Raw genomic sequence first — 16,200 nt, 5'->3', positions numbered from 1 at the left:
GAGAAGTTAGAATTCCTGGTTCTACCTAAGACTCCCCATGCTCTAGTTTTAGGTCTGCCTTGGCTGAAAGCCCAAAACCCCACGATGGACTAGTCTAGCATGCATGTCCTGGCCTGGGAATCCAATTGTTTTCACCAGTGTCTTCCTCATGTTGTTCCAGTATGAACCCAACAAGTCTCTACCAAGTTGTACTTGAAGCTTTCTACGTCTGATCAATTCATTTCCAAACCAGATTCTCGTTACCCTAATCATATCAAGATTTTGCTGACATTTTTTATGAACAAGCTGCTGACGAATTGCCTCCCCATCGCCCTTGGGACTGTGGCATCGGTCTTATCCCTGGGAAGATGCCAACTCGTGGCCATATCTATCCTCTTTCGGTTTCGGAAACAGCTGCCATGTCCGACTAGATAGAATAAAACCTAGCCAAGGGTTTTATAAGACCATCTTCCTCTCCTCCTGGGGCCAGATTTTTCTTTGTTGAGAAAAAAGACGGAGGTCACAGACCCTGCATAGACTAACGTGGGCTGAGTCAAATCACCATAAAAAATAGGTATTCTTTGGAGCATCCATTTTCACTAAATTGGATCTCCGGGAGCCTACAATTTAATTTGTATTAAGACAGGGGATGAGTGGAAAACCGCTTTTAATACACAAGACAGCCATTATGAATACTTGGTGATGCCTTTTGGCTTGCATAATGCGCCTGCAGTCTTTCAAAGTTGCGTCAACTAAATCTTCCGAGATGTCCTTTACAAATTTGTTGTAGTTTATCTGGCCTACATGTCAGGGAGGTTCTGTCTCGTCTTCGAAGTCATCATGGGAAATTTTGTAATGCCTTTTTGAACAGTGCTCCATGCCATTTTTGGGGCACATTATGTCAGGAAATTCTCTTCAAATGGATTCAGACAGACCCGCTAAGAGCCATCCAAGATTGACCCCAACCGCACTACTTGAAAGCCATCCAACAATTTCTGTGCTCTTCAAATTATTATAGGAGATTCATTGTAAACTTTTCTTCGATTGTTGCTCCCATCATGGCTCTCACCAAGAAGGGTGCTAACATGTCTCATTGGCCTCCTGCAGCAGTGGCGGCTTTCCATGCTCTCAAAACAGCTTTTTCTACTTCTCCAATTCTTTGTCAACCACAACTTGAAAAACCCTTAATGTTAGAAGTTGATGCCTCTTTGGTAGGAGTGGGAGCTGTACTGTCTCAAGTGGCTGAAGATGGAAATGGTGGATGAAAAAGACACTGATCCTGTTCCCTCCTCAACCTGGGTCCACGTCTTCTAAACCCGTGGCAGAGAATCACGGAAAAATGGAAATTGATCCGGATCTTCCCATTAAAAAGGTGGTTGCTATGTGGTTGGTTTCTTTTGTTTCATGGTTCCACTCATTAAAATGGCATTGCGCTTCTATGTGTAAATAAATAAAATCTGAATGAATAAAAATTGTCTATTTATTGTAAATTCTATATTTGTATTAATATATAATTAAAAAGACTAGAGGTATTTATTTAATTTGGATATTTTATAGAAAAGCATTATACTCTATATATCTATATTTAATCCTGCGGGGTGTAAGGTTTGCATGAAATAGATCCACTTTGTTTCTTTCTTTTTTAATTCCTGGGAAATACAGTATATCCTCCTCTCCAATTCTTAGATACTATTTGTATCCCCATATATTTGAGTTCAGTGGGATTTTTTGCTTCTCCCTATTTTACTTTCATCTACTTCTTACTCCCCACTAGGGCACCTAACACTTGGCTGCTTACGCTCGGCTGCTTATGTGGGTGTTATGATCGCTAATGTAACAATGTATATTATCCATGTCCTGTATTGTATTGTTCTGTAAGTCACTGGTCACCTATTTGTTTATGTACCTTGTAAGGCGCTGCAGAACACTTGTGGCGCCATATAAATAAATGATAATAATAATAATAATAATAATAATAATAATAATAATAATAAAATGTCTTGAGACACTGTGGGTCTATATCCTTTTTAATGTTAAAAATGTGCTCTGCAATCTTTATTTTCAACTCTCTTTGTTTGTACTATATATTGATATCCGCACTCTAATAGGTGGATTAGTCCTTCTGTCTCACAAGAGATTTTGGGCAAACTTTACTAAGCAGCAGGTTCTAAACCCCGGCGGTTTGGCGGCGGTTTTGCTATCCGCAGATTTATTAAGGCCAAAACCGCTGCAAACCAACAGTAAAAATAAATTTTAGAATAGAATAGAACAGGGCTGTCATTTAGAAACCGCCATGAAACCGCCACCAAACCACCGGGGTTTAGAACCCGACGCTTAGTAAAGTTTGCCCATTGTCTTTCAATTTGTATTTCTTTTTTGTTACATTGAATTGAAACTCAGTTATATTTGAATTAATATTAAGAAAGCATTGGCATATCTGACAGCGGGATAAACAATTAAAACCACTCATTCAAGAGAGACCTCGAATCATCTATAAAAAAGCACAAAACTTGAAACAGGAACTGGTTAAAAGTTACACCCAAGTAAAAAGAACAAATAATACTTTAACAACAGAAAAGAAAGGAAACTTCTTGTGACCTTGCACATATTACTGCCTGTGACCTGGCACATATTACTGCCTGAGACCTGGCACATATTACTGCCTGTGACCTGGCACATATTACTGCCTGTGACCTTGCACATATTACTGCCTGAGACCTGGCACATATTACTGCCTGAGACCTGGCACATATTACTGCCTGAGACCTGGCACATATTACTGCCTGAGACCTGGCACATATTACTGCCTGTGACCTGGCACATATTACTGCCTGTGACCTTGCACATATTACTGCCTGAGACCTGGCACATATTACTGCCTGAGACCTGGCACATATTACTGCCTGAGACCTGGCACATATTACTGCCTGTGACCTGGCACATATTACTGCCTGAGACCTTGTACATATTACTGCCTGTGACCTGGCACATATTACTGCCTGTGACCTTGTACATATTACTGCCTGTGACCTGGCACATATTACTGCCTGTGACCTTGTACATATTACTGCCTGTGACCGTGCACATATTACTGCCTGAGACCATTCACATATTACTGCCTGAGACCTGGCACATATTACTGCCTGAGACCTGGCACATATTACTGCCTGTGACCTTGCACATATTACTGCCTGAGACCTGGCACATATTACTGCCTGTGACCTTGCACATATTACTGCCTGAGACCTGGCACATATTACTGCCTGAGACCATGCACATATTACTGCCTGAGACCATGCACAAACTACTGCCTGAGACCTGGCACACATTACTGCCTGAAACATTGCACATATTACTGCCTGTGACCTGGCACACATTATTGCCTGAGACCTGGCACATATTACTGCCTGAGACCATGCACATATTACTGCCTGAGACCTGGCACATATTACTGCCTGAGACCTGGCACATATTACTGCCTGAGACCTGGCACATATTACTGCCTGAGACCTGGCACATATTACTGCCTGAGACCATGCACATATTACTGCCTGAGACCTTGCACATATTACTGCCTGTGACCTGGCACATATTACTGCCTGAGGCCTGGCACATATTACTGCCTGTGACCTGGCACATATTACTGCCTGAGACCTGGCACATATTACTGCCTGAGGCCTGGCACATATTACTGCCTGTGACCTGGCACATATTACTGCCTGAGACCTGGCACATATTACTGCCTGAGACCTGGCACATATTATTGCCTGAGACCTGGCACATATTACTGCCTGAGACCATTCACATATTACTGCCTGAGACCTTGCACATATTACTGCCTGTGACCTGGCACATATTACTGCCTGTGACCTGGCACATATTACTGCCTGAGACCTGGCACATATTACTACCTGAGACCTGGCACATATTACTGCCTGTGACCTGGCACATATTACTGCCTGAGACCTGGCACATATTACTGCCTGTGACCTTGCACATATTACTGCCTGTGACCTTGCACATATTACTGCCTGAGACCTTGCACATATTACTGCCTGAGACCTGGCACACATTATTGCCTGAGACCTGGCACAAACTACTGCCTGAGACCTGGCACACATTATTGCCTGAGACCTGGCACATATTACTGCCTGAGACCTGGCACATATTACTGCCTGAGACCTGGCACATATTACTGCCTGAGACCTGGCACATATTACTGCCTGAGACCATGCACATATTACTGCCTGAGACCTTGCACATATTACTGCCTGTGACCTGGCACATATTACTGCCTGAGGCCTGGCACATATTACTGCCTGTGACCTGGCACATATTACTGCCTGAGACCTGGCACATATTACAGCCTGAGACCATGCACATATTACTGCCTGAGACCATGCACATATTACTGCCTGAGACCTGGCACATATTACTGCCTGAGACCTGGCACATATTACTGCCTGAGACCTGGCACATATTACTGCCTGTGACCTGGCACATATTACTGCCAGAGACCTCGCACATATTACTGCCTGAGACCTGGCACATATTACTGCCTGTGACCTGGCACATAATACTGCCTGAGACCTGGCACATATTACTGCCTGAGACCTGGCACATATTACTGCCTGAGACCTGGCACATAATACTGCCTGAAACCTGGCACATATTACTGCCTGTGACCTCGCACATATTACTGCCTGTGACCTCGCACATATTACTGCCTGAGACCTGGCACATATTACTGCCTGAGACCTGGCACATATTACTGCCTGTGACCTGGCACACAATACTGCCTGAGACCTGGCACATATTACTGCCTGAGACCTGGCACATATTACTGCCTGAGACCTGGCACATAATACTGCCTGAGACCTGGCACATATTACTGCCTGAGACCTGGCACATATTACTGCCTGAGACCTGGCACATATTACTGCCTGTGACCTCGCACATATTACTGCCTGTGACCTGGCACATATTACTGCCTGAGACCTGGCACATATTACTGCCTGAGACCTGGCACATATTACTGCCTGAGACCAGGCACATAATACTGCCTGTGACCTGGCACATATTACTGCCTGTGACCTGGCACACAATACTGCCTGAGACCTGGCACACAATACTGCCTGAGACCTCGCACACATTACTGCCTGTGACCTCGCACACATTACTGCCTGAGACCTCGCACACATTACTGCCTGAGACCTGGCACATATTACTGCCTGAGACCTGGCACATATTACTGCCTGAGACCTGGCACATATTACTGCCTGAGACCTGGCACATATTACTGCCTGAGACCTGGCACATATTACTGACTGAGAACTCGCACATATTACTGACTGAGACCTGGCACATAATACTGCCTGTGACCTGGCACATATTACTGCCTGTGACCTGGACATAATACTGCCTGAGACCTGGCACATATTACTGCCTGAGACCTGGCACATATTACTGCCTGAGACCTGGCACATATTACTGCCTGTGACCTGGCACACATTACTGCCTGAGACCTGGCACACATTACTGCCTGAGACCTGGCACACATTACTGCCTGTGACCTGGCACACAATACTGCCTGTGACCTCGCACACATTGCTGCCTGAGACCTGGCACACATTGCTGCCTGAGACCTGGCACATATTACTGCCTGAGACCTGGCACATATTACTGCCTGAGACCTGGCACATATTACTGCCTGTGACCTGGCACATATTACTGCCTGAGACCTGGCACATATTACTGCCTGAGACCTGACCTGGCACATATTACTGCCTGAGACCTGGCACATATTACTGCCTGAGACCTGGCACATAATACTGCCTGTGACCTGGCACATATTACTGCCTGTGACCTTGACATAATACTGCCTGAGACCTGGCACATATTACTGCCTGTGACCTGGCACATAATACTGCCTGAGACCTGGCACATATTACTGCCTGTGACCTGGCACATAATACTGCCTGAGACCTGGCACATATTACTGCCTGTGACCTGGCACATATTACTGCCTGTGACCTGGCACACAATACTGCCTGAGACCTGGCACACAATACTGCCTGAGACCTCGCACACATTACTGCCTGTGACCTCGCACACATTACTGCCTGAGACCTGGCACACATTACTGCCTGAGACCTGGCACATATTACTGCCTGAGACCTGGCACATATTACTGCCAGAGACCTGGCACATATTACTGCCTGTGACCTGGCACATATTACTGCCTGTGACCTGGCACATAATACTGCCTGAGACCTGGCACATATTACTGCCTGTGACCTGGCACATAATACTGCCTGAGACCTGGCACATATTACTGCCTGTGACATGGCACATATTACTGCCTGTGACCTGGCACACAATACTGCCTGAGACCTGGCACACAATACTGCCTGAGACCTGGCACGCATTACTGCCGGAGACCTCGCACGCATTGCTGCCTGAGACCTCGCACACATTGCTGCCTGAGAACTGGCACATATTACTGCCTGAGACCTGGCACTTATTACTGCCTGAGACCTGGCACATATTACTGCCTGAGACCTGGCACATATTACTGCCTGTGACCTGGCACATATTACTGCCTGAGACCATGCACATATTACTGCCTGAGACCTGGCACATATTACTGCCTGAGACCTGGCACATATTACTGCCTGAGATCTGGCACATATTACTGCCTGAAACATCGCACATATTACTGCCTGTGACCTGGCACTTATTACTGCCTGAGACCTGGCACATATTACTGCCTGAGACCTGGCACTTATTACTGCCTGAGACCTGGCACATATTACTGCCTGAAACATCGCACATATTACTGCCTGTGACCTGGCACTTATTACTGCCTGAGAACTGGCACATATTACTGCCTGAGACCTGGCACTTATTACTGCCTGAGACCTGGCACATATTACTGCCTGAGACCTGGCACATATTACTGCCTGTGACCTGGCACATATTACTGCCTGAGACCATGCACATATTACTGCCTGAGACCTGGCACATATTGCTGCCTGAGAACTGGCACATATTACTGCCTGAGACCTGGCACACATGTTACTGCCTGAGACCTGGCACATATTACTGCCTGAGACCTCGCACATATTACTGCCTGAGACCTGCACATATTACTGCCTGAGACCTGGCACACATTACTGCCTGAAACATTGCACATATTACTGCCTGTGACCTGGCACATATTACTGCCTGTGACCTGGCACATAATACTGCCTGAGACCTGGCACATATTACTGCCTGAGAACTGGCACATATTACTGCCTGAGACCTGGCACACATGTTACTGCCTGAGACCTGGCACATATTACTGCCTGAGACCTGGCACATATTACTGCCTGAGACCTGGCACATATTACTGCCTGAGACCTCGCACATATTACTGCCTGAGACCTGCACATATTACTGCCTGAGACCTGGCACACATTACTGCCTGAAACATTGCACATATTACTGCCTGTGACCTGGCACATATTACTGCCTGAGACCTGGCACATATTACTGCCTGAAACATTGCACATATTACTGCCTGTGACCTGGCACATATTACTGCCTGAGACCTGGCACATATTACTGCCTGAGACCTCGCACATATTACTGCCTGAGACCATGCACATATTACTGCCTGAGACCTGGCACATATTACTGCCTGAGACCTGGCACATATTACTGCCTGTGACCTGGCACATATTACTGCCTGAGACCTGGCACATATTACTGCCTGAGACCATGCACATATTACTGCCTGAGACCTGGAACACATTACTGCCTGTGACCTGGCACATGTTACTGCCTGAGACCTGGCACATATTACTGCCTGAGACCTGGCACATATTATTGCCTGAGACCTGGCACATATTACTGCCTGAGACCTGGCACATATTACTGCCTGAGACCTGGCACATATTACTGCCTGAGACCTGGCACATATTACTGCCTGAGACCTGGCACATAATACTGCCTGAGACCTGGCACATAATACTGCCTGTGACCTGGCACATATTACTGCCTGAGACCTGGCACATATTACTGCCTGAGACCTGGTACATATTACTGCCTGAGACCTCGCACAGATTACTGCCTGAGAACTCACAAAAACAGGCTTCAGGATTGCGAGTTTATCCTGAGCAGGTCAGAGTAATGCAGAAACATGCACATATCCATGAGATACCTGCATGTTTCTGCGTGTACATATTAAAACGCTTTAAAGAAAAAAAAAGTTCACCCCCTCCCTATAAGCACCAGGCTGTATAAAGCCTGTCTTGGTTCTAAAAATACAGGGGCCAAGATGCATAGGGAGCCCCTGTATATTAAATACCAGCACAGGGTTTGCTGAGCCAGTCCTGGTTGTGGAAAAACAGGGGACAAAATGAGTAGGGGTCACCTCTAATTTCCATACCCAGCACTGGACTCTTTTTAGCAGTTGGGCAATGCCACAGCCTTGGAAAACCTTTCACCGGTTTCCCTGGCCAAAGCATTACCCCTGACTGCTAGTCACCCCAGGCTGGGGATCTAATAAAGGGGTCACCCTCTCCAGGGCACCCCAGGCCTAGGCTGATAGCCCAGGGCTACCCCCAGCACCACTGACTGGTGGGTGCTGGGTTGATAGTGTAAATATGTTGTGTAAAATAGAAGTGTTAATATTGTCTTTAGCTGTGGTACTACACGTCCCAGAAAGCCTTCCCCGTATGCTGGTATTTGGAGAACCACAAGTACCAGCATGCAGGGCATTACGGGCCCACTGGTACCTGTAGTTCCACAGCCATATAAATATTTAGGTAAAGACAAGACACACCGTGAAAGTACAATTTTATTTAAACATACATGCACACTCACACTAACTGACACACATACTCACCTAGTATCCCTGATGCCAACATGTTCCCTTGTCCAGTAGGATTCCATAGCTGTACCTGTAATAAAAAAATCCATACTCACCTCTCCTATGCAATGTTCATGTCCTCTTCGGTCCCTGTAGGCATCCAGGGGGTTAAAAATATCAGAAAATCCCAAGATGATCTTGGTTGATTAAGCTCAACCTTAATTCCTAATTTGTATGAAATAAACCTAAAACATTGTGGTAGAGTGAAGATATCACTTTACTAAATCAAGTATAAAGTAAAAACACAATGATGTATACATATAATATTAAGCAGATAATGGTGTGATAAAAAATATATGTATACAATGGGTATACTCCCTGAAATTAAGTAAGCATGTTGGAAAAGAAAAAATTGAAAAGTCTCTCTAATGAAATGTTCAGCTGAGCGCTGCAGAATTGTCAATATCTCCTTAATTAGTGGTGGTATTGATTATGAATGGTGGGAAGTAATCTTCCTCCTGTATCTTGCAGGTTATATCAGATAGTACTCCAAATAGTAGTCCAAGTGGTAACAATGTCTAAACTACCGGATTACAGCGTCCCGTAGTGTCCGGTGTCCGTATGGGATGTCACAGTGTCACTCGGTATTCTGTCGGTCTTCTTTGCAGGGACTTAATAGGTGAAGTGAGAATAGGCTGGGTACATAGAGGGAAAACCCTTGGCTCGGCCTCGATGTCCGTGGAGACCATCAGGGGTATGCAGCAAAACCCTCGAGTGGTCGTGGTAGGACTGTGAGACCGTTGCCTCACCTCTCCTATGCAAATGCAAATTCGGTCCCTGTAGGCATCCAGGGGGTTAAAATAAAACAAAGGCCAAAACCAACTGAAAAGTTTGCAGGCTATTACATTTGTGAGTCCAGCACCAACTCGCACCTTAACAAAATGCGAGATGATGCGAGTTGGAATTTTACTTTAAATCGTGACCTATTACATTTACCCCATAGAGTTTAATGCTTTTCTATAAAATATGCAATTTAAATAAATACCTTTAGGCTTCTTAATTATATATTAATATAAATATAGAATTTACAATAAATAGAAGAAACACAAATAATGTTTATTCATTCAGATTTTATTTATGTACACATAGAAGCACGATACCATTTTGATGAGTGGAACCATGAAACAAAAGAAACCAACTACATGGCAACCACCCTTTTAATGGGGAGATCCGGATCAATTTCCATTTTTAATCAAGTCAATAAAGTTTTTCTAATAAAAAGGAGACCTCAGATCAGAGACGCAATCCTTGACAAAGGGCGGCAAGCCTGAAATGCATTGGATGTGTATCACGGTACCACTGAGCTGGGAGTGACGTCATTGCATCGCGCCGTAGGGCAAACAAACAAGACGGACACGGAGGGAACCAGCCGGCGGGAGCAGAGCGCAGCACAGAAAGTAGGCAGAAATAGGGATAGCTAGTTAGCTCTCATCTACTGTCACCACAGCACAACTAATAGCCGGCAGCATCGGAACCCCATCCCTGTTCGGACTCATTTAAATGTGCCGTAAAAAGAGTTCTATAAACATTCTTATGCATTAATGATTTCTCTTTCACAGGTATTGCGCTTACACATTTTTTACTACTTTTAATCGTAGATATACATATCTGCACGCGCTCTATATTTTATGTTTATTGTGTGTAATTTTAAAGGGGAGCTGCTACTTTTATAACCAAACAGTAGTGTGGTGTTACAAAGAAATATATAGAAAGTGGTGAATGTTGGGAAAAGAGTTACCTGGAAGTGGAGAATATAGGGAAATACAGGAAACAGGAAGAGAAGGAAATGTGGGGAAATACAGGAAACAGGAAGAGGTGGATATTAGGAAATACAGGAAACAGGAAGAGGGGATATTAGGAAATACAGGAAACAGGAAGAGGGGATATTAGGAAATACAGGAAACAGGAAGAGGGGATATTAGGAAATACAGGAAACAGGAAGAGGGGATATTAGGAAATACAGGAAACAGGAAGAGGGGATATTAGGAAATACAGGAAACAGGAAGAGGGGATATTAGGAAAGTCAGGGAACAGGAAGAGGGGATATTAGGAAATACAGGAAACAGGAAGAGGGGATATTAGGAAATACAGGAAACAGGAAGAGGGGATATTAGGAAATACAGGAAACAGGAAGAGGGGATATTAGGAAAGTCAGGGAACAGGAAGAGGGGATATTAGGAAATACAGGAAACAGGAAGAGGGGATATTAGGAAATACAGGAAACAGGAAGAGGGGATATTAGGAAATACAGGAAACAGGAAGAGGGGATATTAGGAAATACAGGAAACAGGAAGAGGGGATATTAGGAAATACAGGAAACAGGAAGAGGGGATATTAGGAAATACAGGAAACAGGAAGAGGGGATATTAGGAAATACAGGAAACAGGAAGAGGTGGATATTAGGAAAGTCAGGGAACAGGAAGAGGGGATATTAGGAAAGTCAGGGAACAGGAAGAGGGGATATTAGGAAATACAGGAAACAGGAAGAGGGGATATTAGGAAATACAGGAAACAGGAAGAGGGGATATTAGGAAATACAGGAAACAGGAAGAGGGGATATTAGGAAATACAGGAAACAGGAAGAGGGGATATTAGGAAATACAGGAAACAGGAAGAGGGGATATTAGGAAATACAGGAAACAGGAAGAGGGGATATTAGGAAATACAGGAAACAGGAAGAGGTGGATATTAGGAAAGTCAGGGAACAGGAAGAGGGGATATTAGGAAAGTCAGGGAACAGGAAGAGGGGATATTAGGAAAGTCAGGGAACAGGAAGCGGGGATATTAGGAAATACAGGAAACAGGAAGAGGGGATATTAGGAAAGTCAGGGAACAGGAAGAGGGGATATTAGGAAAGTCAGGGAACAGGAAGAGGGGATATTAGGAAAGTCAGGGAACAGAAAGAGGAAATGTTAGGAAAAGAGTCAACAGGAAGAGGGGAATGTTGGGAAAGGCAGGGGTCAGGATAAGGGGAATTACAGGGAGAGAAGGAAACAGAAACAGGTAAATAATGAGAAAAACAGAGAAATGGAAGAGATTACATATTGGCAAAGGAAATGACCAGGAAGCGGAGAATGTTGGGAAAGGCAGGAAACAGGAAGAGGAGAATATTGGGAAAGGCAATGACCAGGAAGTGGAGAATGTTGGGAAAGGCAATGACCAGGAAGAGGAGAATGTTGGGAAAGGCAATGACTAGGAAGAGGAGAATGTTGGGAAAGGCAATGACCAGGAAGCGGAGAGTGTTGGGAAAGGCAATGACCAGGAGGAGGAAAATGTTGGCAAAGGCAATGACCAGGAAGAGGAGAATGTTGGGACAGGCAATGACCAGGAAGAGGAGAATGTTGGGAAAGGAAATGACCAGGAAGAGGAGAATGTTGGGAAAGGCAATGACCAGGAAGCGGAGAATGTTGGGAAAGGCAATGACTAGGAAGCGGAGAATGTTGGGAAAGGCAATGACCAGGAAGAGGAGAATGTTGGGAAAGGAAATGACCAGGAAGAGGAGAATGTTGGGAAAGGCAGGAAACAGGAAGAGGAGAATGTTGGGAAAGGCAGGAAACAGGAAGAGGAGAATGTTGGGAAAGGGAGGAAACAGGAAGAGGAGAATGTTGGGAAAGGGTGGAAACAGGAAGATGAGAATGTTGGGAAAGGCAGGAAACAGGAATAGGAGAATGTTGGGAGATGCAGGAAACAGGAAGAGGAGAATGTTGGGAAAGGCAATGACCAGGAAGAGGAGAATGTTGGGAAAGGCAGGAAACAGGAAGAGGAGAATGTTGGGAAAGGCAGGAAACAGGAAGAGGAGAATGTTGGGAGAGGCAGGAAACAGGAAGAGGAGAATGTTGGGAAAGGGAGGAAACAGGAAGAGGAGAATGTTGGGAAAGGCAGGAAACAGGAAGAGAATGTTGGGAAAGGCAGGAAACAGGAAGAGGAGAATGTTGGGAAAGGCAATGACCAGGAAGAGGAGAATGTTGGGAAAGGCAGGAAACAGGAAGAGGAGAATGTTGGGAAAGGCAGGAAACAGGAAGAGGAGAATGTTGGGAAAGGGAGGAAACAGGAAGAGGAGAATGTTGGGAAAGGGAGGAAACAGGAAGAGGAGATTGTTGGGAAAGGCAGGAAACAGGAAGAGGAGAATGTTGGGAAAGGCAGGAAACAGGAAGAGGAGAATGTTGGGAAAGGCAATGACCAGGAAGAGGAGAATGTTGGGAAATGCAGGAAACAGGAAGAGGAGATTGTTGGGAAAGGCAGGAAACAGGAAGAAGTACATGATTAGGGAGAAAGGGAACTAGATAAGGAGTGAATGTCAGGTTAGACAATAAATGAGAAGATAAATGGCAAAAAGAACAGAGAATATCACAGTAGAAAGTTTGGAGGAAACAGGAAGTTCTAGCAAATTATATAGAGCAATGGTTTTCAAACTCAGGGGGTGATTCAGCAAGGATTGCAATGGCAAAGCTGCACGCAGGCTATAGATATATGATTTATGTACACAGGCAGCTTTGCTATTCTGTCCTTGGTAATATGCAAATGCAGCAGGAGGTGTATGACACCCCCTGTATGACACCCCCTGTATTACACCCTCTGTATGACACCCCCTGTATTACACCCTCTGTATGACACCCTCTGTATGACACCCCCTGCTGCATTTGCGATCCCAGCACTGCGACAGGATCACCATCGCGACCATCATGGTCGATCGTTGCGATGGTGGACAGCACTGGGTCGCCGGTCACTGAGTAAACTGAGGTTTACTCAGGCTGACTGGCTTTTGAGGCCAGGAAGCTGCGTCAGTCGACGCAATCCCTGGCCTTGCCACTCCTGGAAAAAGGGGCCGACGCTGGCCTACCCGCCCCCGCACTGACCCTTAAATGCCCCTGCCTGTCAATCAGGCAAAGGCATTGAAGGGGCAGCGCGCAACTACGCAGGATCTGTCTGCAGACTCGCAAAATCGGTTCTGCACACGCGCAGGTTCCCGATCAATGAGAATCTGCGATTGTGCAGTGCTGAATCAAGCCCTCAGTCCTTAAGGCACCCTAACAGTCCAGGTTTTAAGAATATACATGTTTGAGCACAGGTGGCTTAATATGAACCTCAGTCAATTTGATTTAACCACTTGTGCTCAAATAAGGCTATCCTGAAAACATGGACTGTCAAGGTTTCTTGAGGACCAAGTTTGGGAACCACTGATATAAGAAAGACAGAAACATGACGAAAGCAAACTGATGACAAACTGGTAAACATAACTCAGGATACAATTTAGTAGAAATGTCACACCCACATATGGAACAATCCCACATGAATAACACGGACCTGCTGACTGTCCCCTGGAGTGTAGGGGAGCTTAGTTGACACATGGAACATGATCTCATGGCCCCGGAACGTGGTATATACAGATTCTGATCCTGTCTGACCTTGTGAAACATCCAGACCCCCACGGAACCTACAGTGGCAAAAATGAATAATCAGGCTGAAGTCGCCCACCTCCGGCACGTTCTTCTGCTGGAGGCTGCCACATTGCTCTATATATAATAAATGCATGGGAAAGGTTTACCCACCCGGCACACAATGCATTATTTATTCTTCTGCATTATTCAACAGTTCATTATGACTGAAGCAAAACAAATCTATGAACAATGAGACGTCTCTGAGGACAGAGGGAGACGCTGCATTATCGCCTCACCCTTTAAAGTTCTGAAGGTCGATTCGTTCTCCCAAGAAATCGAGAAATTCAGTGAACCCCAAACTCTCCTCCGTGTTGCTGAACAGCTCCGACTCCGTCACCTGCAGCATGGCGAGAGATCAGGGTTACGAGGTGAGCAGATGGACGAGGGGCTCAGCTATGGAAAGGGGGGGGCAACATGTATGCACGTTTTGTTTGTGTAAAATTGAGGGTTATTTATGAACTGGAAAAACGATGGTTACACCAGGACGCCCTCTCTCACATACAATGTGCAGGCCTCTAATCCACATTTACAAGGGCTATCTGACAAATAAAAAACTTTTGTGCTACATTTTGATTCATGGCTGTAATTCACTTGTCTGTAAGAGTAAAAGCTCCGACTCACATCAAACTTCCACATTTAGCTCTTCCCGTTAATATGTTTTTTACCACCTCACTTCTGTATTTAACGCCTATTTGTAAAACATTGGCTGAGTGTTAAATATGGTCACATCCAAGAAATCTGGATGTTTTCTTTGGCTAATGCTCCTGTGATGGCCACTTACACCAGGAACTTCTCCAGATATCCGTGGTTATCAGCCCTTGTATTCAACATGAGGGAGCGGAACAGTGCATTGCCGAACCCCATAGCAAACTCAGGGCCTCATACTCGGGAATCTGCGCGTGCACAGCTCCTGTTCTGCACAGGTGCTGCGTGATCGAAAGCAGAATGGCAGCAAACTATCAGTGATTGGGGGTGGGGAGGGGGCAGCGGCAGCCAACGATTTCCAAAACTGAGGCATGTCGCCGATGTTGGGGGGGGGAGGGAGGGAAGAGGCCAGGATCTTTGTTGACAGACGGAGATTTCCTGGCCTCTTTTGGACATGATGATCCTTGGCCGGCTGAGTGAGCATGGGGTCACGCCGGCCAAGGATCATGCTGAGAATCCGATGCAGCGTCCGTGGATGCAGCTCAGATCATTAATGCATGAAGAAGGCATGACGCCTCCGGCTGCATTACCATAATAGCAAGGACGGAATGCAAAGGTGCTTGTGTGCAGCTCTGCTATTCCATCCACTACATAGGTAGGAGCCTAGTGATACCATGGGGAACCTCTCCTGACTATGTCTCTCTGTCGTGTCCTCCTACTGTCAGGAGTCTGCACTGATCTTTTTATGGAGTGTGCATAGAGTTCAGTGGGGGGTAAGCCGGCAATGCTGGGCCCCCCTCACCTCAGAGTCCTATAGCGACCTCGTCCTTGCACCTTTGGTAGTTTTTCCTCAGTTCAAGAGTATATATTGCAAAATGAGACTTGTTTTGCAGTTGTATGTACAGACAGATTCCTTATTGTGGATATATCATATTGTAAGGAATGTCCATGGAAAGGTCCAACAATTCATTTATTTGCAATTGAAATGCTTGTAAGTGCTGTATTCTTCAATAATGTTCTAGACCCTGTAGTGTAACAATATGTATTTCCTACTTTAAAGACCTTATTTGTGACACCTTGGTTGGGTATTCTCGCCCCTAGCTGGTCAGTTGTGCCCTCTTTAGATGTGTGGGACAACACTCCTATGTGCGTGGAGAAATGCAGGAACAAATCTGTGTAAAGGCAGAGGTGAAAGTGCGACTACGTCACCATAAAAACGCT

General features: G+C 45.4%; 1 protein-coding gene across 1 annotated transcript in view; it reads right to left on the bottom strand.

The window, feature by feature from the left end:
* Window positions 1-16,200, bottom strand: part of LOC148516919 (rap1 GTPase-activating protein 1-like) — a 286,202-nt gene that overhangs the window by 54,374 nt on the left and 215,628 nt on the right. Inside the window, exons 10-11 of the mRNA XM_088479397.1 lie at window positions 14,571-14,671; window positions 14,201-14,330 (exon numbers count right to left, since the gene is read on the bottom strand). Coding sequence (XP_088335523.1) covers window positions 14,201-14,330; window positions 14,571-14,671 — 231 coding nt within the window. The remainder of the gene's footprint in view (window positions 1-14,200; window positions 14,331-14,570; window positions 14,672-16,200) is intronic.

Source organism: Taudactylus pleione, unplaced genomic scaffold (assembly GCF_031769625.1).
Source record: "Taudactylus pleione unplaced genomic scaffold, aTauple2 ptg000231l, whole genome shotgun sequence".
In the NCBI taxonomy this organism is placed as follows: domain Eukaryota; kingdom Metazoa; phylum Chordata; class Amphibia; order Anura; family Myobatrachidae; genus Taudactylus; species Taudactylus pleione.
Note: the sequence above shows the minus strand (reverse complement) of the source record. Positions and strands in the feature narration are given on the sequence as shown.